Here is a 25,037-nt window from a genome sequence, read left to right on the forward strand (position 1 = left end):
GTGACGACTACGGAGGAATGATGCGCCGCGCCGGTCATAGCCCTGACTAGGATGCCAAGAGTTACGGTCATAACCGTCCGAGCTATCGACTATGACGACTCTGACAAGGAACATAGCCAGCATAGCTGAGGGCTATGATGGATATGATGGACAGCTAGTATTTAAGGACACTCGTTAACACTTGTAATTAGTTTTAGCTACTGTCTGTTACTTTCGGAATCAAAGCTACCCTACCTTTCAGAAACCCAGTTACCTTCTTAGTTCGTTAAGAAGCAGTCTTCTCTATCGATATCAGAATACCTTAAGCCCTTCCAGGCCTAAGCAGGATCGGTTGGACTTATCTGACAATAGGCTGCGAAGAAATAAATTACTATATTATCATTATATATATATATTAATAATAAATAAATTACTATATTTAATACTATAATTTATTTAAGGATATAGATTATTACCTAATTAAGTAGGGATCTATATTGTTAGGTTAAATAGGGCCCCTAGGCGGTTTATCTATATATTTTAACCCGTGGGCGGGGTGTTGTTATCCAAAACCCGACCCAAACCCGTGGGTTGACAAGTCTACTAGCAGCTTGATCTTTTCTTCTTCCCTTAGCAGCTAGATTACCAAATTGATCATTTTTGTCTGCATAGCCTTTTCGTCAGTAAAAGCATTAAAGAGAGCTGAGTGTGCTGAAGAATCTTGACACTAGCACTAGGGAGAGGGGTTAAATCCTTCAGCTTTAGTGCGGGGCAACTTTGATCTTCAGCCATCGCACTTTTGCACATCCAACTGTCGTACATCTCGCTATACCTCTCCTGCCACTCCTTTGGTCAAGCCAATCTCGAGGGCGCATATGATAAATGTCTTCATGGACCCGCGACGACTACACAGCCGTGTGGATATGCGCCCTCCCGCTAGAGCTCGCAGCCGCCTGCGCAATGCTCGATGAGCGCCATGATCCACTGCCCCTCGACCCGGACTCGCGAGATACAAACAACTACGTTCTCGGCCGCGTGGGCTCTCACCATACCGTCGTCGCATGTCTGCCGTACGGCGTAACCGGTACGGTCTCCGCTGCGCGGGTAGTAAACCAGATGCTCGCGACATTCAAGCGCATCAAATTCGGGCTTATGATCGGAATCGGAGGCGGAGCGCCGAGTGAGAGGCACGATATCCGATTGGGAGATGTCGTTGTGGGCAGTCCGACGGGGCTTTTCGGGGGTGTTGTTCAGTATGATTTCGGCAAGACGGTGCAGAGGGGTCGGTTCCAGCGCACGGGGATGCTCAATAAGCCGCCAGAGGTCTTGCTCACGGCTCTGAGTAATCTGCAGGCGCGGCATCTGATGGAGGGACATAGGGTCGAAAGCAGCCTGGAGGAGATGGTTAGGAAGTACCCGCCCATGAGCTTCCAGTATGCGCGTCCTACTACTGATGTTCTCTATCGGGCGGACTATGAGCATCCGGAGAATCAGGCCACGTGTGCCTCGTGCGATACTGCGCAGCTTGTACCACGTCCGTCTCGGCCATTGGGCGTCTCGCAGTTGCGGATTCACTATGGGCTTATTGCTTCGGGTGATCAGGTTGTGAAACATGGTCAGATGCGAGATCAACTGCGGGAGGAACTCGATGTGCTTTGTTTCGAGATGGAAGCCGCCGGTCTGGTTGATAGCCTTCCTTGTCTGGTTATTAGGGGAATCAGCGATTATGCCGACTCTCACAAGAATGATATGTGGCAGGGCTATGCGGCAGCAGCAGCTGCTGCTTATGCAACGGAATTGATGCATGTCATCCCAGTGGCGGTCAGCGAGAGACGGTCTGTTCGTGTTGGAGCCGACAGTAGCAAGTCTCCTATATCAAGCAAAATTTCTATTGGCATCACTAATGAGAATAGGCACAAGCGAGATGCGCTTCAAAGTCCAACAATGGCTGTCTGCTGCCAGTTTCAAAGACGACCTGTATAACCACCAGAAGGAATACATGGACGGCAGCTGCGACTGGGCGCTCGAACGGCCGGAGATGGCAACCTTTTTAAGCTCTTCTGATGGATCCGAAATCCTCAGCATACGCGGACCTCCTGGTATTGGAAAGTCCACTTTGACAGCCTTTCTCATCCGCCGGCTTATCGACGCTGGCCGCTCTGTGCTCTACTTCTTCTGCAAAGACACCGAGGGGGGCAAGAGTAAACCCTATCAGGCACTCCGGACTATAATCTCTCAGATTCTTGCCACAGAGGATGGGCAAGACCTTGTGTCGTGGTTGGACAAGGTCCGATTGGAAAGTGGACAACGACACGCCGAATCGTTTGCAACCCTTCACGACTCATTCTGTTACTCACTTACTGCTCGTTCGGTTCCAGAAAGACCGATTTATCTTGTTGTCGACGCTCTCGATGAATGCGAAGATGGCCGTCTGCTAGCTTCGACCTTGACTGCTGCACTGAATGCATCCAAACGGCCCTTCAAACTTCTACTAACCAGTCGCGAAGAACCTGACCTGCTGGAAGTCTTCCAAAAGTATAAAGAACATAGCTCGGAGGCAGGGTTGGCGGCGTTACACGAACTGACCATCCTCCCCTTAACAATCCAAGCCCCCGTAGTTGCCTACGTCAAGCAACGCGTCGCTCACTTCCAGCACATCCGCGCAACGCCGCTCGGAAAACAAGTGTTTAATAATGTCTCGGCAGCATCTGATGGCTCCTGGCTCTACACGAAGCTCATTCTTGATGAGATCGAGCGCCTACCCAGTCCGGCCTCGATAGTTCGACACTTGAAGAACATCCCCACGGGCCTTGTGCAGCTATACCATACGATCTTCACCACCGTTGAAAAGTCGCTGTCTCCCGCGGAGCTTTATCTCGCGCAGCAGTTGTTTATCTGGATCGATATGAAGGATTTTGTCCTAGTGGGGAGGAATGCACTAGATAGGGATGTCTTGGATATCGTCTTCCAGGCTGCGAATGACGGGGATAAGGTTTTTGATTCGATTGGGCTTGCGAGGAAGCTTTGTTCGCCGCTGATTACGCTCAAATCAAGCCGGAAAAGAGAGGATACCGAGTCGAGCGTGACCGTTAGCTTTGTTCATCATACAGCGATGCAATTCGTACGCCAGAGCGCTGTGCGGAATACCCCCTCGATGAGCATACCAGCGATCCTTAAACCCCAACCGCTCAAAGCACTCCACCGTGCAAGCACAGCGATGTGGTATTTCAGGGAGAGCGAAAAATGCATGAGACTGCTTGAGGGACTCGCCAAAGACCCCGAGAGCACCGGTACGCTCGAGCCAGGCGCGTACTTCGAGATGGCATACGCACTTTGGGGCGCACTCTACCTCGATACTCTACCACAGCAACTCGACGACGACGATCTGCAGCAAGCATCCACACTGTGCACACAACTCACAGAATTCCTCCTCTCGGCTCCGTGTCTCCGCTGGGTTGAGCTGGCCATTATCATTAATTACCGCTGGGGCTACGTCAATCTTTTCGATAATGTGACGGCGGCACTGAGGGCCGCGGAGGCTGCCGTAAAGCCACGTTTTGACCATGGGCATGAGAAGAGGAACCTTCCAGCCTTCCAAGTCTTCTCCGTCGTGCGCCTCGAATTTTTTGCTGATTTTGCATACGTCATTTCCTGTACTGGGCCGGCCTTTCGTCGGAGGTCGCTGGCTATGCCCGACGGGTTTGGGAGTCGGCCCGTGGGAATTAGTCTAATGAGGCTGGGGAATAAGTGGGCGCACTTGTACACAAATAAGATAGGATAGAACGTACCAAAGTGCCTTTGAAAATCTCATAACTGCTGCGACAAGAAAAAAAACTTATTCTCAGATTATATCCTCGTCGTACTGCGCGGAGATCGGGGGGGCGAGGCCCAATGGCTCGTCCGGATCTAGCTCTTCGTCGGGCACATCGGCGGCACCCGAAAGGGACACCAGGCGATTTAGAATCCACTGCAATTCCAGAATCTCCATTGATGGGAGCGGCAGGGTATCCGGATCCTCGGTGGTGAAGGTTAACCTATCCCCCGATTCAACGATCCTCCTTGCCTGACAGTCAAGGTGTCGCGTGCCCCGTCGAGTCGAGTCCACGCTTGCGGGAGAAGAAGGGGACGTTCCGAGGAATCGATACTCATAGGGGCATTCGTGTAGCCAATAGAATTCGACCGTCAGGGTCTTCGAGTCTGTCGAAAGGGAGATTGGCTTGAGGGCAAATCTGCCATTGCCCCATAGGCCGTGGATATGGCACACTTCGATGCAGTCACCCGCCTGAGTGACTCGGCACCTATCTTGGTCGCGAAGGCGACATTTGCACTTTGTTAGCTGTATACGTAAAAGCACTGTTTGTACGGAGATCTAAGCTCACCTTGTCGATCACTGCGGCTGACCGTCCACGATCGACTGACGCGTCGCTCGATTGCCCCACAACTTCGACATCGGGAACAGTTGGTTGGCCTGTTGGCTCTTCTGCGGCTGGGCTATTTTCACGATCACGAGCGGCCCCTGGAGAAGACAATCCTCCATGTCAATAATGTCATAAATATGAATGGTCACATAAGGCTCAAGCTCACAGGTCTTTACCGCCTTGCTACACCATGTAGTCTCAAAATGACTCCGTCTGGAGGTAGGGGTAAAAGCGGGCAAACTCATGTCGAATACCTCAAGCTTCTTGATATTCGATAGCCAGACAAAGGCCCAGAAGCCTGGCTCCACTTTTTCTCCCTTGGGGACGTGGGAGGCGATTCTGTCGATGAGTTCGACGCGGCGCTGGTCGTTCACCTCGTCGTCGTAAGGACCCATTTCGGAGCGAAACGGATGAAGAGATAAGGACGTGTAGCTGTGTGAGTAGACGCAGGGTTTATTTTGATGATGCGAAAGTAGAAAACCGACAACACAGCGATGTGGACTCGAGTATCTCAATACATAGACGAAGGCGGTGGGTGCGCTGGAAGGCACGGATAGTTCAAGCTTGTGTTGATGGTGGGTCTCTTGCAGATCGAGGAGACCGGCGGCCAACCGATCGCAGCAGATTGCGCCACAGCACGTGACCTGACTCGGCTGTCGCTTACATAACCTCCAGGGTCGTCTTTGAGATTCATCAACTTGGACAACATCATATTTTGTTGTATCCATCAAGAGCCTTGTAAAAGCGATGCCCTATTCAGGTATTCAGGGACTAAGAAAATCCTCCAAGAGCTTCCCTTGAACCTTCCCTAAAAGCCAGTTTCTACCACCGCAGACTTTATTCAACCCTCCACTAAACCTCCGCTTTTACCATCACTCGAACCTTCATTATTCAAAGACATTGTAAATTAATGCCTTGTCCTTCGTGATCTCGGGGTCCTCCTGCAGAGGGATTCTTCTATACAGTAGCGAGCTTATATATGGCGGGGTCTTCTCATCAGAATTGCGTTTATTCAATCTATAGCCTGATCATCTATGCTCGAAAGAACAGAGTCAACTCAGTCCATCAAACCATCCGCTCCAACGTCCTCAGCAGCCCATTCGGCTCCGCAACACCCTGGGTAGCAATATCATCCGCACGCTCCTGCGAGTCCGCAACAGCATAAATACGAAGCTCATCCGCATTTCCCGATGGCCGAATATGCGCTACATCGCCGTTGGCAAAGGTCATGCGGATCCCGTCGGTGTAGTTTAGTCGGACGATCTCGGGGAATCCAGACTTGTCGGAGAATACGGTCTGCAGCTGCGTTTTGATCGACTTGAATTGATCGATTTGCGAGTCGGAGAGTGGGATTGCGGATACATTGGCATCGTATGCGGTTATTTCGTCGCTAAACGAAACTTGCTGGATGGTGGATTCAGAAGGTGAGAAGCGCCCTACAATCTTCATGCTTGTTGGGCGGGGAAAGTTTCGGATTAGAGATGCACGACTGTATCGGTTGGGGAGTGTGGCGAAGAGGTCCGGAAGGGCAGTTTTCTGTCCGCGGGCGGCAAAGAGTGCACAGAGGAGCGGAAGCACAGCGTCGCGCGTAGGAAGAGCGGTTAGAGTCTTGCCATTCCGCTCAATATCCGAGCCCGTGAGGAAGCCGCCGTTCGCTTCCCATCCACAGACACGGCTACGACCCTTATCCAGCGCAGTCTGCATCCCACTGATCACATATGGACTTCCGATCTTGGTCTTTGGCTCCAGGACTGAAGCCAGAGCGCCCTTGTCGATGGCATCGTTCGAGCTGATGGGCACGACGACAGCGTCGACGCCGAGGAATCCAGCAACAATCATGCCGAGCAAGTCGCCGCCGAAGAACTGGACTTTCTGCTCGGCTCCGCTGGGGGCGACGAGGAGGGGGCGGTCGCTGTCACCGTCTGTGGAGACGATTGCGTCGAAGGGTCCGCTGTTCTCGTTGTACAGGGTTTGCAGCGTGGCTAGCTGGGCGGCGTCAATGGCTTCAGTGTCAATCGGGACGAAGGTCTCGCTGCGGCCGGCGGGCGTTACGTCTGCGCCAAGTTTTCTGAGGATATCGACGAGCGTGTCGCGACCGACAGCGGAGTGCTGGTAGACGAGAATCTTCATCCCCTGGAGCGTTTCGCCCGCGAAGAAATCGAGGTATCGCTGGACGTAGGCTGATAGGCCTTTATCCGTAGCAGGCAGGATTTTCTGCGGTCGATTGCGAAGCATACCCTGCTCGTCAAAGAGAGATTCCGAAAATGGCTGGTGCAGGAGCTCTTCGCGGACTTTGGCGACAGCAGCATTGATGGGCTGTTCGTGCTCCTTCAACAGTTCACCCTTGGAAGTGTTGAGCTTGTACCCATTGCGGTCGAAGGGGATATGGCTTCCCGTTACCATGATACTGCCCTTTCCATGCTTGAGGGCGTAATAAGTCAAAGCAGGCGTCGGGATCGCACCCAGGTTAATGGCATGCATGTCCGCATCTTTCAGCGCCTGCTCGACAGCCTGGCAGAGACCGCCACGACCATTTTCACTTTCGACATACGCTGTGGAGCTTGGTCGGAGATCATGAGCAAAGTAAAAGTCGTCGCCTGCTTTGATTCCACCCTGTTCAATGGGAAGGGATTGGAGGTAGCGGATCTCGGCGAGGACGTTGGTATATATTTCCAACTGGGTCAGGTGGATGACCAGCCCGCGCCGACCGCTTGTGCCGAACTTCAGGGGTTGAGGCTCGTAGGCGAGATGAAAGCGAAGGGGGTCACTTGGAGATGGCATGATGGTCTATTGATTTGTCTGAATGTGTTTTGAGATAGTTCTCAGACGACAGCAGGCACAATCGAGGGGTAGTGAAAGAAACACAGTTGGCCAGGGGCAGCGCCACGTGACGGGCGCCGCAACTGAGGCAACGCCAACAAGCTTTTCACCTTTTTTTTTTTTCTTTTTCTTTTGCCTATATACCAAAAAAGACAAAGTCTTACAGCAAGAACAGTCGCGTGGTCTAATGGTCATGATTTTCCGTTAACACGTGATCAGTTATCTGATTACATTCTACAAATGTAGATGCCGGAACGGTTCCCGGTTCGATCCCGGGCGTGACTAGTTTTTCTTTTTTTCATTTATTTTTCTCACCACTATCTTTACTTTTCTCACCATTATCTTCACTCTGCTAAAGAGTAACAAACAGACCCTGTCCGCCATCAGACAATAACACCCTGCTCAGCAGCAGCCAACACCTCCCTGACTGTCCGGAATTTGACATCCTTGAAATACCTCTCCCGATCCCGCTCAACAACCCCCTCCTCAAACCCCGCTGAACCACTCGGAATCACAATCTTATACTCGGCGGCGATCCTTTCAAAGTCGTCCTTTGCATCCCTCACGGCATTGACCAGCACCCTTAGCGACAGATACTCAACCTCAAACTGGCTCTCCGGGTACTTCTCCCTGACAGCAGCAGCAAGCTCATCAGAGCTCATCCGCTCCCCAGAGAGATAGATATACCTCCCCCACTGCCCCTTCGGGACCTTCACAAGACTAACAATCCCCTTTGCAAGATCCCGCGCAGAAATCCAATCGACCTTCTCACTCCCCGTTCCGGGGATTACCATCCTCTTCTCCGCAAGATTGATCGGAAACGCATCGCCGATATCCTTCATGTACCGGTTCGCGGGCGGGAGGATATAATCCATAAGCCATCCGCAGCAGACCAGCGTCCATTCGAGCTTGGATTGATTTCGCAGGATTTCACGAATCGGCTCGCGGGTCTCCCAGTAGAAGCCTGGTTGGTCGGGATACTTGGCGATGTCGACTCCATACTCGGAGGGGATGAAGCGCGTGACGCTCTCTGAGGCCTGTGCGGCGGCGATGAGGTTCTTCTGCGTTGTCACGAAGGCCGAGGTGTCGTAGGTGAGGATTGTAGAGATGACCGTTGTTGCTCCGGCTTGGTTCAGAGCGGAGGTTAGGGAGTCAATCGAGTCGTAGTCGACAATCAGCTGGGTGAGATTGGGGACATTGGTGAAATGAGGCTTCGTGGTGCGGACGAGGAGAGCGACGGGGATCTTGGCCGCGAGGAATTCTTCGACGAGGTAGCGGGTGAGGTCGCCGGAGCCGGCAATTGCGACGGTCATTTTGATATCTTTGCTGGTATCAAGACTTGATTGAGTGAGTTCGAGATTGATGTTGCTCAAGGAGATCTTCGGTTTAAGATGGAGCTGATGCTGCCCTAGTTTGCTGGTGCTACTCTGCCATTTTATACCAACCAGTCTTCCCCCACGTTCGGCGGCTTTCCAAGGAGTTCAACCGCGCTTGATAATCAAAGACAGATTTATAATAAATACCAAGAGCTTTGACAGCAGTCGAATCCTTGAGAAACTCATGATCGGCCGGTGGTCAAGGTTTCTCGGGGCCCGCGGGCTCCCGGGCTTGGCTGACGTCCCCAACCTTGAAGTAGGGCTGGACTGGCGAATGCTGATTTTGCTTTGGCAAGCACACCGCTGGTCAACTACTGGTGGGCTGCTTTTTACTTACTTGCCAGCTTAAGTGGTAGGAAAAAAAAAACAAAAGAAAAAAGTCACGACTACGTCTATTCGAAAGTTCGCTAAATGTCGGTCAAGATCCAGATACCTTCACTAACCGAACCACCGACTCTGGTGTTGGAAACGTGAAAAGCGCCTCGGTAGGCACAAAGGCCTGCTGCGAATTTTCCAACGAGACCTCATACTCATGAACAAAGGCCGCAGTTAAGCACATCAGCATGAGCCGTGCAAGCGACCGACCAGGACAACCCAGAGGACCATGTCCGAAGGTCATAATCGAACATGTCTGCTGGCCGCCGCCACCGGAAGGCGAGTGGCTGGTGGATTTTGCCCTCAGCCACCGATCAGGATTGAAAACAGCAGCATCATCACCCCAGATCCGGGTATTCAGATTCGTCGCGATAGGCGGGATCATTAGCATTGTCCCCTTGGGAATCGAAATACCGGTGATTGTCATGTCCCGTCTCGCTCTTCGCTGCGTGACCATGGTTGCCGGGTGTATGCGGAGTACCTCGTCGACGACGGCGCGCAGGTATGGCATGTTTTCGAATTGTGAGAAGAGGGACGTTTCATCGTTGTCCTTGGTATGTTGTGGTGAAAGGGTCGGCCAGCGCGCGCAAACCTCGTTTCGAAGCCGCGTCTGCACCGCTGGCTGTCTGCAGAGCTCGATGATGAGCCACTGGAAGGTCGCAGAGGTCGTCTCGGAGCCCCCCGCAAGGAAAACCGAGACATAGCCTAGGATTTATTCCTGGGAGAGACTCGGATTGCCGTCACTGAGCATGACGCTGATGAGATCCGGAGAAGAGTTGCTGGTGCTGTTGCTGCTGGAGATTTGAGCACTTTGGCCCAGGTCTTGCTTTTGTTTCGCCGTCGCGGTCTGCACCAAATCCCTCGCGACGGATTCCAGATAGGCAAGATCCGAAAGCTCCCTGCGCCCGAATAGTGTCAGCATGAGGAGCGAGCGGACGGGACGAGGGAAGAGGGGGAGGATGGCTTTTGCATGCTGGCCGTTTGCGTGCCGGCGGGTGAGGGTTTCGGCGAGATCGGGATACCGCGCCAGCCATCCACTGCTCTGGCCGAGGATGCCAATTCCCACGAGCTCCAGGATGGAGCGTGAGGCCCATTGGCCGATTTGTAGCGGCGCACCAGGATGATGGTGCTCGTAGCCAATCTCCTGAACCATTGCGAGGCAGCGCGACCAGAGAGAGTTGTTGCAGACCGTCGCGAGCGTTGCCGCAGTGAAGACTGGCGCAAACAATTTTCGGAGCCGCTATACATTTCATCGTAAACTATACGGTTCGTTCTTGGGATCTGATCAACTCCACTCACCTTGTGCATCTGCCCCCTGTCGCCAAACAACCCAGCATGCCCTAGGGCCGCTCCTATCAGAAGCTCAGCCTCCTGCGAGTGCGTAAAGCCATCGGACTTGGTTAGACAGATCTCGAAAATGGCTTCTGGACCGACGACCATGATCAGCTCGATGTTGAGCAGGGTATAGAACCGCACAATCTGCTCTCCACCGAACTTGGTACAGAGCTGAGGGATGACTCCATTGATCCATTTGATGGGGCGGGAGTGATTGCCAAGCAGAGAGCTACGGCGCTATATTGTTTTGCCATCAGCCTTCATATTTGATATGTGTGTGTGATATCGGGAAGGTATCCTTTACCTTGAGCGATGGCAGAGGTTTAAACGGAGTCGTGTAGGCGGGGTAGATGTGACAATGGTACATCAGAGCAAGAATGCAGGATATGATTATGGAGATAATGTACGGCGCTTTATTATCCAGGATCTTGAGCGACCATAAGATGGTCATCTACGGCACTGTGGAGAAGAGCAACACTCGATACATGGAGTGGGTCATGCAAGTCGACTTGGAGCGAGAAATCAGCCGTGTCAGCTGGCGGCCAGGTGGCTTGTTATACGTATTTGAAAGCTCTGATGCAGATTCATCACGGTGTCACCAGGCGTTTATGCTCTGCAGATCTTGCAGATCGAGTCGGTTCGGAGTAAGGGGGCAGGGGGGTGTCTGCATGAGAGTCAAGAAGAAAAAAAGCAAACATGATACAAAATTTATTCCAGAATCCTCCTTTTTTCTTGACTTCGCCTCATTGTAATCTTTATTTCTCTCATTTCTTTCGTTCCCTCAACACTTTTGCACAACAATCAATCTATCAACAAGACCTGCCTCCTGATGGATCCCGCCTCCGCCTCTGCCTCAATCCGGGTCTGCAGCCTGTACATCTTGATCTGCCTCATCGTCGGCCTCGTAGCCACCTTCACACAGGCGACATCCCCCCTCCGCCCCGCAGTCCCCGCCGTAATCCTTGCCCTGGCCATCTCCATCCAAAGCACCGCACTGCTCTACCCTTCTATTTCCAAATGACCGCGCCCTTGGGCGCCTGGATCCAGTGCTTCAATAGCGTGGACATTTTGATCCAGAGACGAATTTCCTACGCGGAGCATAGGCGCTGGAAGGGCGTGAAAAAGGCGGATGAGGACGTGGAGTTGGACTTTTCGAGACCCAGCCGCGAGGCCCTCTACTTTGCCTTGTGGCTCCCATTTAACTTTCGGCGCATTGGCACCAAGTGGCAGGTCACCCCCATCTATGCCTTCAACAACGGATTCTCGGCTCCGTCGAGAGGCCAGTTCATCCAAACAAGAGTGCGCAGCGTCCTCGCCAATCTCTGCGCTGCGGTGCTGGTCTACTGCGCTGGCTCCTGGCTCACACGCAGCTGGAGTAGGAAACCCAGCGTCTCACTCTGCGCAGTTTTAGACTACACCTCCCTCTCCCCCCTCAATGTCCCGTGGCAAGCTCTATACACGCTGATGCCAATCTCCGTATTGCTCATCACTGCCATATTCATGACCGAAAAACTGGTCTACGACATCCTCTCCATTGCCGCAGTCTCGCCCCGCATCTCGGACCCGGCCGACTGGCCGCCATTCCAGGCTTCGGTGCGCGAAGCGTGGTCTATTCGGCGGTTTTGGGGGTGAGTGATATACCCTGTCCACGCCAAAGCTATGCTATGCTTAAATGTATACTGAAGCGAAGTGGTTGCTATCATTCTAACTAGTTCCCAACGTGGGGTGAAACAAAAAAAATAGACGCTTCTGGCACCAGGCATTCCGCAGCTTCCTTACGTCGAATGCAGACTATGTCGTCTCAAGACTCCCCCTCCCCCTCCTGGATCTTTCCCCCAGTAGCAAAACGGCAATAACAATGTTGCGCTACGCCCGCTACACCCTCTGCTTCCTCATCTCCGGCCTAATCCACCACTTATTTGATCTGGGGATGCGAATCCCACGTGAAAACACAGGCGCCTTACGGGTCTTCCTTGTGCAGCCGCTCGCTTTTGCAGTCGAAGATATCGCCGCCTATTTCTCCCGACGGTTCTCGGTCCTGACGCGAGATACAGCTCTCAGGCGGGGGATTGGGTACCTCTGGGTTCTGCTCTTCTCGGCGTGGACCTGGCACGCCTGGACATTTCCCATGCTTCGGAGGGCGCTTGAGGCTGGCGAGCTTTGCGTGGATGGGGTGCGGGGGAGAGGTTGGATCTAGAAGAAGATAGAATGGGTGGGTGGGTTGGATGTTAATGTTGGGATTTCCAGCCCCAGAGGACGAAGAGGGTGTAGGAGAGCAGTCGGTACGCGGTCCCAATTAGGATGAGGAATCTGGAAATGTCAGTTTCTTCTTTTGAGGCGATGGAGGCTGATATCTGAGCATGCTGCACTACGAGCAAGACCTCGCGCACTCGATCCTCGACGAGATGCTCGACTACGTCGATGAGGATGGCTTCGTGCAGGTACGCAATGCGCCCTATAAATCCAGATCCACAACAAAGAAAAAAAAATTCGACTGAAAACCACCACTAACCCCTCCACCAGGCCTACACGGACAAATCCCGCCCCCGCGTCGACGCAGTAATAGCCCTCAACGTCCTGATCGCATTCCACACCTTCAACCGCGGCTACGAGCTCCCACAGACCCTCGACTGGATGCACAACATCCTCACGCACCGCGCGTACATTGATGGGACGCGCTACTACCCGACGGCAGAGTGGTTCCTGTATTACCTCACCCGCCTCCTCGCCGCGTCAAACGATGCACTCTTGCGCGAGAGACTCGAACCACTGCTAAAGACGCGCGTCCTCGAGCGCGTCGGGGTCGCCGGGGATGCGTGCTGTCTCGGGATGCGGTTGCTGACCTGTCGCCTTCTGGGGATAGAGGATTACCAGGATCGGGAGCGGCTGGTCGAGATGCAGCAGATGGACGGCGGGTGGGAGGCGTCGTGCATGTATCTCTTCCCGTCCGAGAGCAAGAAGATTGGGAATCGGGCCGTTGCGACGGCGTTTGCGGTTGCTGCGTTGAGGGGTTGTGGTGGAGGTGTGGATGTGGCGTAGGAGCTAACCATGATGGATTTGCTTGTATTTTTTTTCTTCTTCTTCTTCTTCTTCTTCTTCTTTTGTTACTTTGGAAGGAGGGCTTCTACTTTTTCGCAGCTGAGAAGGTGGACTTTTGATTTGTACTTGCTATATCTCTTGCTCTGGTTCCATTTTATAAATATGTAAGCAATTGTTCTATCTGTAAAGAATCCCTTCCTACAAGAAGCTGCAAATGGTGAAGAATAGAGAATGGACAGCGAGCAGTGTGCCATACTGGTTGTGTAAAAGCGTGGATAAGGAAACAAAGCAACAACTGATAAAGAACCAGACATATATCGTGTTAGAACGTTCAACAATGAAATAACAAGGTGGGTCAATACTTATTTATGTAGTAAACAAGACTATAATAAACAATTCAGAGAGGACTAGAGATCTGAAACCAGGCGTAAAGAAGAAATGCCCACCCAAGAGAAGATGTTTGGGTCGAGGTCAAAGACGACATTCGGCACACAAAGGCACCTTGTCTAGCGAGGACGCGCATGGTAAAGGGAAACAACCTTGTAGAAAGGAACGTTCTGAAACGGTGAACAATACCAGCCAGAGACATGACAAAGGGACAAAGACCAGGTGCGAGAACCGCCACTCGAGGGAGAAGATATTTAAACTCCCCCGGCCTCGCAGAAGAGTTGTTACAGCCATCTCGCTCTAACAGCAACTTTCTTACAATTTCATACCTTTAACCACTTTTTTTTTCTCACAAATATATTGCTTCGGCACCATCCAGACATTCACCATGACCTCACACAGGACCAGCAAGCGGTCTCGAGAGGCCCGCAAGAAGACTCAAAAAAGCAGCAAGAATTCTGCAGAGACCAGCAACCAGTCTCAAAACACCAAAAAGAATACTCAAAACACTAGCACGAGTGCACAGTCCGTGGAGGATAAAAGCACGGCCAAGGAATTCTTCGAGTTCCAGACAAAAAAGAAAGAGCTTTGCAGCAGCAAGACGCCTGCAGCCGAGCGCTGGAAGGCTCTCAAGACTCCCTACCCACTCCCCGGCTCGCAGCACCGAGGCATCTACATCCCGCCGAATGCGCCAGAAGGCAAATTCTACATCGGACTCGGGACGGTCATCGAGGTAGGGCTCAATGCACGCGGGGGCATCTATGTGTGGGTCGTGCCAAATGCGAAAAACGACCGCAAGTGCAGCAGACTCCACCGCTTCTTCGACCCCGACACCGAACAGCCCATCCCCCGCAAGTACCTGCCGGCCCGACGGCGGATCTTTACAGCTGAGAGAAAACCGAACCCCTGGCAGGGTCTCAGGACGGACCTCTTCTGGACCGTCAAGGATTATGAAGCCGACTGGGATAAGGACTACGAAGAGTGGAAGAAACCTGCCAAGCTGGGCGACGAGGCCCGTGGGTACTACTGGTGCTTTACACACAGGCGGTACGAGGGTGTGGGCCGGGTGAGCCGAATCGTTGGCGTGTGCGATCGGTTCGTGGACCCCATTCCAGGCAAGGTTGGAGGGGTCATGAATCGGTTTTACTACGACCAGGATGACAGATTCTTTGAGGCGAGGGAGTCTGTCTATGAGGTGCATTACATGGATCTCCCTCGGTGGGTCAAAACGGACGCCACGACTACTGCTGGAAAGTCCGATGAGAAGAACAACCAGGACGCAGCACGCCGGGAGCCGCCGCGCTCAGCCGCTTCTAAGAACTCCCTGATGGCTCACATGCTTACCGAGGGAGACTACCGTGAGACGATCCTCCCGGAGCTGGGCTCGAGGGATTACGGGGCCTATCTGGCACCCGATGGAAAGTGGTACTTTGGCTTTGGCAAGGTCGTTGCGATTGGGATGAGGTACTCTGACTGGGGCTACACTCTTGTTGAGCCCCTTGGAGGCAAGGAGGGCCATGGCCACGGGTTCTTTCATCCCATCAGTGGCGAGCCTATGCCCAGGTTTTCAAAGGCCGTTACCACTTCGATGAGATGGCCATGGCGTGCATACTTTACTCGGATACTCAGTGAGCTGAATCCAAAGTACGAGGATGCGGTTTGACACCGTTGACTGGTCGTGGCATGGGACTGCCAGGGTGGTGATTGAAAGTGTCCTTTATTTAGTTATTACTCGCAATTTATCCTCTCATGAATATCTCACGTCCATAGATCTGTAGGTCACATTCCAAACCCCCTATTCGTTGCCCAACCCCAGTCTATGACATACATGAACCAAGAGCAGTCCACATAGGGACTATCAGTAAGTAAACAGTCCCCAAAGCCGGAAATGTACACCCACATGCAAGCCTAAGTTGAATCCGACCACCCCTTCCTTGACTGCCTTGGTTTGCCTTCCTCTTTGCCTTTCTTCTCGCCTTTCTCCTGATAGTTCCTTTGGTATTGAAAGAAGTGCGCCTTTTACCCTCCACGCGACCTTCATGACATCTTCTACCTCTTTCATCCTGTGAGCGCTGTAAGCGCCCAGAAGTCGTGTGACTCGTGCAATGTCCCGCTGAAAGACTTGCTCAATGTTCTCTGCGTTGCCTTCCACACCCGCATTGCCCAATTTGGAATGGAACGTGGAGTTCCTGCGAGTGTACTCCTTCAAACAAAGCAAAACCAGCTTGTGAGATAATTCAATTTGATCACTTTTCTTGTTAATCCAGTTGACGCATTCATACATCTGACGGATCCGCCCGGGTGGTGGTCTGGGCTTGTCGGGACCGCCGGTGGAAATCCATGCTTCGTACTCGTTGTCGACCAGCTCCCTGTAGAGGGCCGAGGAATCCAATGGTGTATAGCCCAACTCCTTCTGAGCCACCCGGAGGCTTTTGTACACAATTTGGGCACAATCGCCCAGGAAAGGGACAACTTGTAAGGTGTAAAGCGCACTCTGGAACACGTTGTTCCTGCAATCCTCTGGTCGACAATGCGCCCCGGGTCCTTGTGCGGTTCTCAGCAGCTCCATCAAGTCTGATAGGTAGGCCTCACCCTCGTGTGAGCTTGTGGGTATCTCCGCGGTGGGGCCGCTCGTGTTGGAGGATGGAGTAGGAGCGGGATCTGGTACGGTCTCGCTTGTGTCGGGGGATTCGCTTGAGTCGGGAGACGGAGTAGGAGCGGCATCCTGTGCGCTGTCGCCTGTGTTGGGACTGGCCCCCGTCGTCGATGGTGTTGCTGGGGAATTCGTGGGGGCTTCTGCCTCGGTAGCCTGCGCTGAAGCTTCCTCAGAGGTGACAGGCTGAGTAGAAAGTTCGTGGGCAGGATCGGGTGTTTCTCGTCTTTGTTGTGCCAATAGGGAAGCTCTGGATTCCAATTGTTTGCGCTTGCGTCGATTTTTGTTTGAGTTTGGATTGATAGAGCGCATTGTGCTCGAGGTGAGGAATGCTTTTGAGAAGGGAATTGGACAGGATGAAGGGCAGAACAGACGGGCATACCTTGACGCTTATATCGGACAGACAAGGAGACTACCTTAGCCCTTCGACATGATGTCTATTCCTATCTATTGACAGTTGAAACGGATGCTTCACATTGCATCTCCATCTGGGCGACGGCCGTCGAATCGGACGGGGCCATGCTGAGCTTCCATCACCCTTCTGTGGCGTCCCCGTCGCTGAATAACAGGGATCTAGTGGGGAAGCCTGAGTCGTTTCAGAATGTTGTAGTCTGCTGCTTTCACCGTCAATGATTCACGAAAGCCATACCGGAGTCCGGAGAAATGGATTGAAACTCCGAAGCTGGCGCATCGGGCAAGTTGGCAGAGTCCTGGGCCTGTGGTGGAGCAGCTCAGAGTGTTCATTCATCTTTGTTCGTTGACTCTACTCTCGACCCAAGTCCATCGGCTGCCCTCCCCGTCTGCTTAGCTGTCGGGTGGTAACTCACTGCGCCATCCGTATCTCTCATTTGGACATTATCACAGGGTTCCGTAGCCGACCCCGGTTTTCTGATGGAGGGAAATTGGACGTCTGGATGGGGCTCTTCTCTCCTCAAGGCAGCGGGGGATCACCATGTCATCATGGGGAGCTTGTGTGGATCTTCAGGAAGCTGTGGTGGGTCTGAACAGGGGTCTCGCTGCTCGGAAAGATTTATAAAAAAAAGAAGATCCGGCAGACAGGGTAGCTTGGCATGAACCACCGCTTGCAGCTCCAGCGCCACCATGATTGAGCTGACACTTGTTCTGGGTGACCCCTTTATCACTGTCAGATTCGCCTCCCTGGTGCCCAACATCCTGCCCTCCCGTCCTGCCCCTCCAAATACCGAACGAATGTCTCTGAGCGCTCGCCAGACAACAGTAAACATAGAAGCAGCAGCGCAAGGCTAGTTGAATCCGCGGGCCTGTTACCTGATTACTTTCAAGTCTAGCGGGAGAGAAAAGGGGTTCGTCTGGACCGGCCTGAGACATGCCCGTCTGCAGGTCTCGGCAGTGCCTCGCTAGCACTTTCTGCTCTGGGCAGCCTGTGTTCACCTCAGCGACCATGTCAAAGAGAGTTGCCATACGTCATGCAATTTTGAGTTTACTCTTTGCGCGAGCGACCGGATCCCCTGTTTTGGCTATCCAACATGTGCCTAGCACCATTTGGCGTCCTGCACGACATGATATAGTCCTAGTAGGTTACAGGCCAACAGGTATTACAAGCTACCTCGAAATCTTCTGTCAGGTACCCTAAGTCTACCATAATGAGCCTCAAATCCGGCTTCCCGAATGGTTGTCAGTGCGACCACGTGATGCATTATACTTTATAAACTCTTCTTTGACTCACTCTTCGACTTGCCTTCATCATTGTCCTCAAAGCTCGCTTGAATCAAGCATCTGTCCTGACACCATCGAAATGAACCTCAGCGAGTCCACACGTCATGCCAGAGATACCACCGTTCAGACTTTCGCCTGCGAGGGAGCTCGTCTTTGATTTCGACTTGCACCAATCTCCCAACAGGTTTTACGACCGCGAGTGCAGGAAGCTTCTCCTAGACGCGTTCCCTGGCGCGCACGCAATCGAATTTGACGACAGACTTCTTGTTTACCGCTTTTCCCAGCTCCCGCCGAAGCCATGGCCGAAGAAAATCGCCGGCGTACCCTGCTACTTCACAGACCACGATAATGATCTCGGACCGACCGTTTCTCTCATCCGCCGCCGCGATTTCCCGAGAACACGTTTGGCCCAACATTTGGATCTTCGCGATAACGAGGCGGCAGCTGATCTGGTGTTCAACCTGGTCAAGGATTTCTTCAAGCAGCGTGCTATACCGATTACGGAAATTCAGTTTTGGGGTCGGCTGGTCATCATCATCCTTGAGGGCAAAGAGGACAGAAGCATTTTTGGTACTGGTAGACTTCCTCAGTCAGGAGCGCGGTGCAACTGCTTTTATCTATTTGACGAGGAGATGTCGCGACCCGGGTCTTTGTCGGCATTCCAACATCAGGAGAACGTCGAGTTCCGCAACAAACCTCTCGAGAACACAGTGATACCAGGACCCCCGTCCAAGTTCAACGAATTGTCGCAGGCACCGGAAACAAAGCTTGGAGACAGTATCTTTCTCGATACCCCTTTCTCCGGGTTCCTCGAAGGTACTACGGTGTGTCACGCAGTTTTTGGGGTTCCTACTAGCGACGACCCAGGTGCAACGCAGCAGAGCACGTGGATAAGATGTCAGTGGCACTACATGGGTGAAGGCTCCGGCCAAGCGATTAGTGATAAAATATGTGGCTCGCCCATCTGGAATAAAGAGCACAAAGTTCAGGGGCTGTTTCGTTATGCTCCTACCTCGGGCGTATTCGTGGACTTTTGTATGAGTGTCGCTGCCGACGAGCTTCTCAGTGAGGCCACTCAGTAATACAGTACGGAGACCTTTGTGCTTGCCGTGGACTGGAAGAGTAACTGTGCTCAAGTCGTTCTGCCTAGGACTTCTTCAATACTTCAACTTCAGAGCTTTCACGGAGGCTGTCCCATAGTAGGATGCTTGCCGTTGACCGGAATCCTGCTACATCCTTCAAACTGCCGATTAACAACTCACTGACGGCTCACTAAATGCTTCTCTTCGGCACAATTTGGGAGTTTAGGTATTAATAGTTATAAGCCCGGGAGGCCACAAGCCCCTGGAAAAATCTGACTCTAAGCAGGGTTATGGCTACATGCCGGGCCTAATATCACTTATCTGCCCCTATGCAAAGGCCGCTAGCCTTGGATCTCTTTATGTTGCGCACATCTACCAAGAGGCTGCAGCTTGGAGGACTTATTCAGGTTGTTGGTAGCACACAGAAGAAACTAATTCGAGATGAACTCGTGGTGGCGTTGGATTAAGAAGCAGATATCATTAATAGAAGGCTGTAATTCGCGAAGAAATGAAGCAACAAAGCGTGTGGTATATATGGTTGTTGATAAGTCGATATAGTAGTCGGTATAAAGACTGATTCAATACCAATATGACGGACATGCTTCATGACAATCAAGAAGCACCTTCAGAAAATATTATAATAGCATGATAGCTAAGAGGGTAATAGGCAAGCAAGAAGCTGGAGAAAATGGCCCAGAGCCTAACAGAGCCCTAGCTGAGAGAGAATCCAGCGATGGCAGACGCATGTATTTAGAAATAATCAAAGTTAGCAGGGATCTGCTTGATATATAACAAAAAAGACACTATGGGAGTTAGAACCTTCTGTCAAGAAAAAGCTAGGGGCTTTCAGCAGCACATGAGTAATATCCAACCTGAGGGGCTGTATTGATCGGGATCTGGATGAGGCTACATACTCTCTCCGTTGATAGCTCACTAAAGTGGGCAATGATGCTTTTTAATGCAGTTGCCAATGCGATACTAGCCGTTTTGTTTTTGTTTTGGCTCATTCCTAACCTCTGCGAATATCATCCAGTTGCGAGAAGCGAGGCCCTCAGTCCCTCGGCTGTGGCTTTGCGCCATGCAAGATGAGCTGTCCGGGATTACAGATCCCTCTCATCGATCGAGGCTGACGAATCGAAACCCCGCTCTCAACCTCATCTCGTCGATGGCAGACCCTTTCCTCCCATCAATAAACCCACACCCGACCCGAGGCCCACTACAAGATGCTCACTGCCCTTTGCGGCAAGCTCCTATGTTCCAAGGCTGAGCCATCTTCAGTAAATCGGCCACCAAGACCATCAAGAAGCTCCTCGAATCCAGACCAGACATACGGTTAGACACAGATCTAGTCCAGGCTCTACAGGCCAATCCACAGGGAGATATGGAAGCTTTGGCGCCATTGCTTATATTAACGAAGGCCGCCATTGGCGTTATGCCGGGGCACCTGAATTCCATAGTATGAAGTCCGCCAATTACATGTCATTCAAACGATGAGCAAAAGCGTGGCTCAATCAGTCCTGAGATACGCGGGACTCCAAATCTAAGATATTCTCGTACGACGCTTAGAGCTGTACAGTCTGTCAACCCCGACCACAGGCACTATAAGAAGCCTTAAGTTGCCGAGAAGATCTCGAAAAAAGCTAAGATTGCTGTCAAGTGAGTATTCGAATCACATTTATCATCTACTTGTTTGTATGTTGGGCCTAGAATTCCAATCCGATTTATAAAACCTTCCATCAGTTACTTGGTATTTTGAGCCTTGCTATTCCCAAAGCCTATATTATAAGTTCATCCCCCATCCCTGACATAGTCAATGGTACTTACTTATACTCGCACATCTATAGACCATGTACATGGAGGGCAATCACTAAAAAGTCGCCTCTATGGCAACCTATACATACTATAGCATACTAAAAATCTACTAAGCTCACTTGATTGCCTACCAAGGAAACTCCGTCCCATCAATAACGTTCCAGAATCTACCCGACGTCGCCTCACGGGTGGCCTCGTCAATCTGCATGAAAATCCCACATTAGACATCCATCCGAACCCGCCATGGAGTAGTAGCATTGAAGTGAATGACCCACCTTGGCTGTAGTCTTGGTAATCGCCTCTTCGATTGTGTTCGGCGCCTCCTCCATACCGAACTCGCGCGCGCCCTTGTTTCCCATGTCGGTTTGGACGAGTCTATCTTTCGTTAATAACTATATGCTGGTAGAACAATGTTGATATTCGAACGGGTCCAGCACTACTCACCCAGGATGCACAGCAAAAGCCGTCACCCACTCCTCGGAGTTGTGGATTGCGCTGTAATGAAAAACATGGTTAGCAAGCCTCCGCCAAGTAAATGTAAATAGGGAATTGACAAACATACACAGTCAGCCAATTCATCCCCGCCTTACTCATCCCGTACATCGAAAACCACTGCGTCCCATACGTCTTAACCCCCTCAATCGACCCGGCCCCCGAGGACATGGACACCCACTTCGGTCCCCGCGCCGACTTCTCCAACAGATCCCTAGTCGCCTGCCACAGCCTCAGCGTCCCGACAGTATTCACATCATAGCCATGCAACACGTCCTCGGGGGAAATCGTCGCAAGCGGCGTGGGCGAGCACGAGATCCCCGAATTCGCAATGACGAGGTCGAGGTGGGGTATCTCCAGGGCTTTGATGGAAGATGGCAGAGAGGCGTAGTCCGGTGCATGTGTGGCTTCGAGTTTGAGGAGGTGAAGCTTTGAGCCGGGGGCGGCGCTCGTGTGTGCGGAGGACAGCAGGGCTTGGGCGTTTGGGGCGGCGGGGTCCCGGACTGTGCCGATTACGGTGTGGTTGGGTCGCGCGAGGTAGAATTCCGTGAGGGCTTTGCCGAGGCCTGTATTATTTGAGATGTTAGTTGTGAGGGTGTGTGGGGAGCAGGGTGAAGGAGGTGTAGGGTACCTCGGGCAACCCCGGTGATGAGGACGATGGTTGAGTCGGACATGGTGGTGATCGTGGCTAGAGGGGTGGAAGCTTGCTTGAAGCGGCTGGGTGCGGATTGATCGAGTGAGATGTGATTGAAATTAACCAGATCGCAACGGGGACAAAGGCATTATATAGACGTCTGACAACGAGGATCAATAACTAATAGTTAAGACAAGGTGCGATTGGTCATCCGTCTCCGTCTCGGCGGAAGCACGATTAGGGCTCAACGGAAGACAAGCCCCTTGACTAATACGAGACGTACGGACGATCTTCGGGGTCGGAGCTCAATAAGCATACGCCTCCTGATTGTTTGTGTCGTATAACGTATAACCACGGCCTTGTCAGTCTTCACCTGGGCATTACTAATCTCGTTAGCCTGCAAATGTGACTTCTGAGGATCCTGGATCAGCGGGGCTGTTATTCAGGCCTTCCAGCTTCTCGAAGTCTTCCCCCGAGGGTAGACTGCCAAGACTGTTGCACCGAAGCCAAAGAACATGTGGAGGATGGGCATTGCCCTGATGGATTTTCCCTACAGTTACGGCTAACGATGCGTTTCATAGTCCATGACAGCAGCGGCGGCGAAAGTACGCTAACGTAGATTCATTTACATCCGCGGCAGTTTGCACTCGCTACCTAAGCGCCTTGAAGCGTATTCGCATTCCCAGATACGGTAGCCTCTCGAGTCAAACTATCAAAGAACGCCAAATCCAAGCCCGGAAAAGTGTAATCTTGTCCTCCAATATTCGCCTGAGCGTCGGAATACCACGGCTGCGGGGGGCTCCTTGATGGTTGGGGAAGATTGGAAGTTATGGGCTGGCCAGTGATCGTTGAGGCCAGGGTCGCTGTGACGGCATCCTGCAAGTTAAGGCCCCCAGTTTCACACTGACCCACACCCCGGTTGGCTGCCTCCTGTGGCGGCGCCACCTCCTGATGAACAATGTGCACTTTACCATAATACGGGACGCAAAAGCGAAGCACGGTCGTGCCGTGGGGTACGTTCCCCACTCCCTCCTGCGGCGCCTCCTCGCCACGCTGGATACTCTGCGTGGTATATACGCTTCCCCTCGCAGCTTCCGCCTCGATATCCAACAGCCGACTCACGATGCCAGCGCTCATAGCCGTGAGTTTATCCTCCGTCACCCAGCTGACCTCCTGCAGGCGTGCGATTGCCTGTTTCACCATCGCGCGATCACCATGCCGCTGGTGTAGCAGGGGATTGAACTCTGATGAATCTGAGTGCTGCCGGATATGCCCGACCAGAAGCAGGAGCGCCGCGGTCAGGGCGAAGAAATCAGCTATCCGGGCGGAGAACGCGACGCGGTTGAATGCGCGGAATGAAATGTATCGGGACAGGACCTCTCGAGATGCGTTGATGCACGTGGTTTGTGAGTATGTTTGGAGTTCCGTGGCGGTTGTAAAGCCGAGCATAAAGGGCACATGCAGCTGATTTATAAGGCCAAAATGGTAAATTTGTGCGACGAGGCGGAGCATGTCCCAGACGACGGCTGGTGGTTTATTTGTGCCATCTTTGTAGTTGTTCGCCGCGTGGAGGGGGGTGGGCGGCATCCACCAGCCGCTGGGCATCGTTTCTGCGGCCTTGTTGATTTCGCTGTCGATTGTTCTGAGAATTTCTATCGGACTGATATCTGGCCCGGAGTCGTTGCGCTCGAGGACCCGCGAGGCAATGGCACAATGCAGACGCTCTAACCGACCGAGCGGAGTATCAAGTCCAAGCGCTCGCTCGGAAGCCATACTCCGATCCAGCGAACCCTGCGGCAGGCCCATAAACAAACATATCGACCGATCAAGGTATACGATGCGATGCCAGATATGCGATGTATCGACTTTATACTGCGGGTCAATCGTTCGCACCGGAACACCCGGACGATGAACGCCCATAACCTGAGCAACTGCCATCGCCCTTCGAATAGCCGTCCAGGCCGGGCGCCAATTCCCGCGGTTCATGTGGTAACAGGCCTCCATGACCACGCATTCGAGGCCTTCGACGTTGTTCAGTAGTTCGTCGCGAGTAGTCACCAGGCGGATCGCGGTCTCCGCGAGATATCGTGACATGTTCTGCGGAGCGTCTGAGAGGCCTACGATTTGTTTAGAGGATTTCTTGAAATCGAGATGTTGCAGGACCCTGATGATGGAGAAGGTGTACTTTGTCAGCAGTACCGGATGCGAGGCTGCAGAGGGGATGGGTAATAGCGACTCCGTTCCATCCGACCAGTTGTTTTCCATGCCGGAATATGGCCGCATTATCGCCACGTCAAATGCAATGGAGACATGGGCACCAGCTTCACTCAGTCTGTTGACATCTTCGCTCGGTGGTAGGCTCGCGTGCAGCTCCCGGGAGAGATCAGCGTACGGGATTTGGTCGTGGGGTGAAAGTACAATCTGGGCCACAGAGCCTCTCAGCCCTCTACCCTGGACTTTTCGTTAGCGAGCGGTATGAACCATGGTAAGTGGTGCTTACAGCTCGTGAATCCAAGTCTCTATGCGCCCCCTCGTTGCCTTCACTGGTCGTGCTCACGGTCTGAGCGGGAGTCGGCGTCACCGATGTACCCGTAAACGTATACGTATTCGGCGTAGCTGTTGGAGTCGGCGTCGCACTCGCAGTCAGCCCATCAACCATCGCATCTACCCGCCCAATGCGCTCGCTGAGAGGTGGAAGATTGTGATTCCTATCCCCATCTTCATCCGCTTCAGGCAAATCCTGCGTCAAGCACTTGGTCCCCCTCCGCCGACAAGCAGCACATACGGGCCCCGGCTCATCGACGAGACTGCATCGGACTTTTCTCCGCTTGCATTCCCAGCAGCTTGTCGTTCCTTTGCGGATTTTGCGGCGCTTGCTAGTAGTTGTTGGGGTAGAGGACATTTGGTTGCGTTGTTTTGAAATGGGCGATGATTCGGAGG

The 25,037-nt window shown here is 52.6% G+C and overlaps 11 protein-coding genes and 1 non-coding gene across 12 annotated transcripts; 5 read left to right on the forward strand and 7 right to left on the reverse strand.

The window, feature by feature from the left end:
• Positions 1-615: 615 nt before the first annotated feature.
• Positions 616-3,818, forward strand: BJX68DRAFT_237819 (uncharacterized protein). Its single transcript, XM_071040246.1, has 2 exons — positions 616-1,840; positions 1,893-3,818. Exons 1-2 carry the CDS (start codon positions 862-864, stop codon positions 3,758-3,760), a joined length of 2,847 nt encoding a protein of 948 aa, XP_070898653.1. The 5' UTR covers positions 616-861; the 3' UTR covers positions 3,761-3,818.
• A 2-nt stretch (positions 3,819-3,820) lies between these two features.
• Positions 3,821-4,792, reverse strand: BJX68DRAFT_267119 (uncharacterized protein; the record flags this gene model as incomplete). Its single annotated transcript, XM_071045712.1, has 3 exons — positions 3,821-4,277; positions 4,399-4,495; positions 4,564-4,792. 3 exons carry the CDS (start codon positions 4,790-4,792, stop codon positions 3,821-3,823), a joined length of 783 nt encoding a protein of 260 aa, XP_070898654.1.
• A 595-nt stretch (positions 4,793-5,387) lies between these two features.
• Positions 5,388-7,242, reverse strand: BJX68DRAFT_237822 (phosphomannomutase). Its single transcript, XM_071040247.1, has one exon. The coding sequence runs from the start codon at positions 7,176-7,178 to the stop codon at positions 5,463-5,465; it is 1,716 nt and encodes a 571-aa protein (XP_070898655.1). The 5' UTR covers positions 7,179-7,242; the 3' UTR covers positions 5,388-5,462.
• Positions 7,243-7,390: 148 nt separating this feature from the next.
• On the forward strand, positions 7,391-7,502 carry BJX68DRAFT_t94. The gene has a single exon. It is a non-coding gene; the product is annotated as a tRNA-Val (tRNA).
• BJX68DRAFT_237824 (uncharacterized protein) lies at positions 7,497-8,865 on the reverse strand. Its single transcript, XM_071040248.1, has one exon. The coding sequence runs from the start codon at positions 8,528-8,530 to the stop codon at positions 7,601-7,603; it is 930 nt and encodes a 309-aa protein (XP_070898656.1). The 5' UTR covers positions 8,531-8,865; the 3' UTR covers positions 7,497-7,600.
• Positions 8,866-8,907: 42 nt separating this feature from the next.
• On the reverse strand, positions 8,908-9,602 carry BJX68DRAFT_237825 (cytochrome P450). The gene has a single exon (XM_071040249.1). The coding sequence runs from the start codon at positions 9,477-9,479 to the stop codon at positions 9,012-9,014; it is 468 nt and encodes a 155-aa protein (XP_070898657.1). The 5' UTR covers positions 9,480-9,602; the 3' UTR covers positions 8,908-9,011.
• A 1,718-nt stretch (positions 9,603-11,320) lies between these two features.
• BJX68DRAFT_267123 (wax synthase family protein) lies at positions 11,321-13,342 on the forward strand (the record flags this gene model as incomplete). Its single annotated transcript, XM_071045713.1, has 5 exons — positions 11,321-11,931; positions 12,047-12,489; positions 12,551-12,585; positions 12,679-12,744; positions 12,827-13,342. The coding sequence occupies 5 exons, from the start codon at positions 11,321-11,323 to the stop codon at positions 13,340-13,342; spliced, it is 1,671 nt and encodes a 556-aa protein (XP_070898658.1).
• Positions 13,343-14,117: 775 nt separating this feature from the next.
• Positions 14,118-15,392, forward strand: BJX68DRAFT_267124 (uncharacterized protein; the record flags this gene model as incomplete). Its single annotated transcript, XM_071045714.1, has 1 exon — positions 14,118-15,392. One exon carries the CDS (start codon positions 14,118-14,120, stop codon positions 15,390-15,392), a length of 1,275 nt encoding a protein of 424 aa, XP_070898659.1.
• Positions 15,393-15,587: 195 nt separating this feature from the next.
• On the reverse strand, positions 15,588-16,694 carry BJX68DRAFT_267125 (uncharacterized protein; the record flags this gene model as incomplete). The annotated part of the gene is made up of 1 exon (XM_071045715.1): positions 15,588-16,694. The coding sequence occupies one exon, from the start codon at positions 16,692-16,694 to the stop codon at positions 15,588-15,590; it is 1,107 nt and encodes a 368-aa protein (XP_070898660.1).
• Positions 16,695-18,108: 1,414 nt separating this feature from the next.
• Positions 18,109-19,830, forward strand: BJX68DRAFT_237826 (uncharacterized protein). The gene has a single exon (XM_071040250.1). It carries the CDS (start codon positions 18,182-18,184, stop codon positions 19,157-19,159), a length of 978 nt encoding a protein of 325 aa, XP_070898661.1. The 5' UTR covers positions 18,109-18,181; the 3' UTR covers positions 19,160-19,830.
• A 1,268-nt stretch (positions 19,831-21,098) lies between these two features.
• Positions 21,099-22,370, reverse strand: BJX68DRAFT_276007 (uncharacterized protein; the record flags this gene model as incomplete). Its single annotated transcript, XM_071047976.1, has 5 exons — positions 22,095-22,370; positions 21,534-22,029; positions 21,416-21,466; positions 21,247-21,346; positions 21,099-21,173 (listed from the first exon to the last, which is right to left on the reverse strand). The coding sequence occupies exons 1-5, from the start codon at positions 22,135-22,137 to the stop codon at positions 21,099-21,101; spliced, it is 765 nt and encodes a 254-aa protein (XP_070898662.1). The 5' UTR covers positions 22,138-22,370.
• A 381-nt stretch (positions 22,371-22,751) lies between these two features.
• Positions 22,752-24,999, reverse strand: BJX68DRAFT_267128 (uncharacterized protein; the record flags this gene model as incomplete). The annotated part of the gene is made up of 2 exons (XM_071045716.1): positions 22,752-24,548; positions 24,598-24,999. 2 exons carry the CDS (start codon positions 24,997-24,999, stop codon positions 22,752-22,754), a joined length of 2,199 nt encoding a protein of 732 aa, XP_070898663.1.
• Positions 25,000-25,037: the final 38 nt, after the last annotated feature.

The sequence above is a fragment of the Aspergillus pseudodeflectus genome (assembly GCF_044049435.1).
Source record: "Aspergillus pseudodeflectus strain CBS 756.74 chromosome Unknown BJX68scaffold_23, whole genome shotgun sequence".
Taxonomy (NCBI): domain Eukaryota; kingdom Fungi; phylum Ascomycota; class Eurotiomycetes; order Eurotiales; family Aspergillaceae; genus Aspergillus; species Aspergillus pseudodeflectus.

Coding starts and splice junctions, on each gene's coding strand:
- BJX68DRAFT_237826 (XM_071040250.1), top strand. CDS start 18,182: ATGCCAGAGATACCACCGTTCAGACTTTCGCCTGCGAGGGAGCTCGTC.
- BJX68DRAFT_237824 (XM_071040248.1), bottom strand. CDS start 8,530: ATGACCGTCGCAATTGCCGGCTCCGGCGACCTCACCCGCTACCTCGTC.
- BJX68DRAFT_237825 (XM_071040249.1), bottom strand. CDS start 9,479: ATGCCATACCTGCGCGCCGTCGTCGACGAGGTACTCCGCATACACCCG.
- BJX68DRAFT_237819 (XM_071040246.1), top strand. CDS start 862: ATGTCTTCATGGACCCGCGACGACTACACAGCCGTGTGGATATGCGCC. Junction 1,841..1,892: donor TCGTGTTGGAGCCGACAGTA/GCAAGTCTCCTA, acceptor TAATGAGAATAG/GCACAAGCGAGATGCGCTTC.
- BJX68DRAFT_237822 (XM_071040247.1), bottom strand. CDS start 7,178: ATGCCATCTCCAAGTGACCCCCTTCGCTTTCATCTCGCCTACGAGCCT.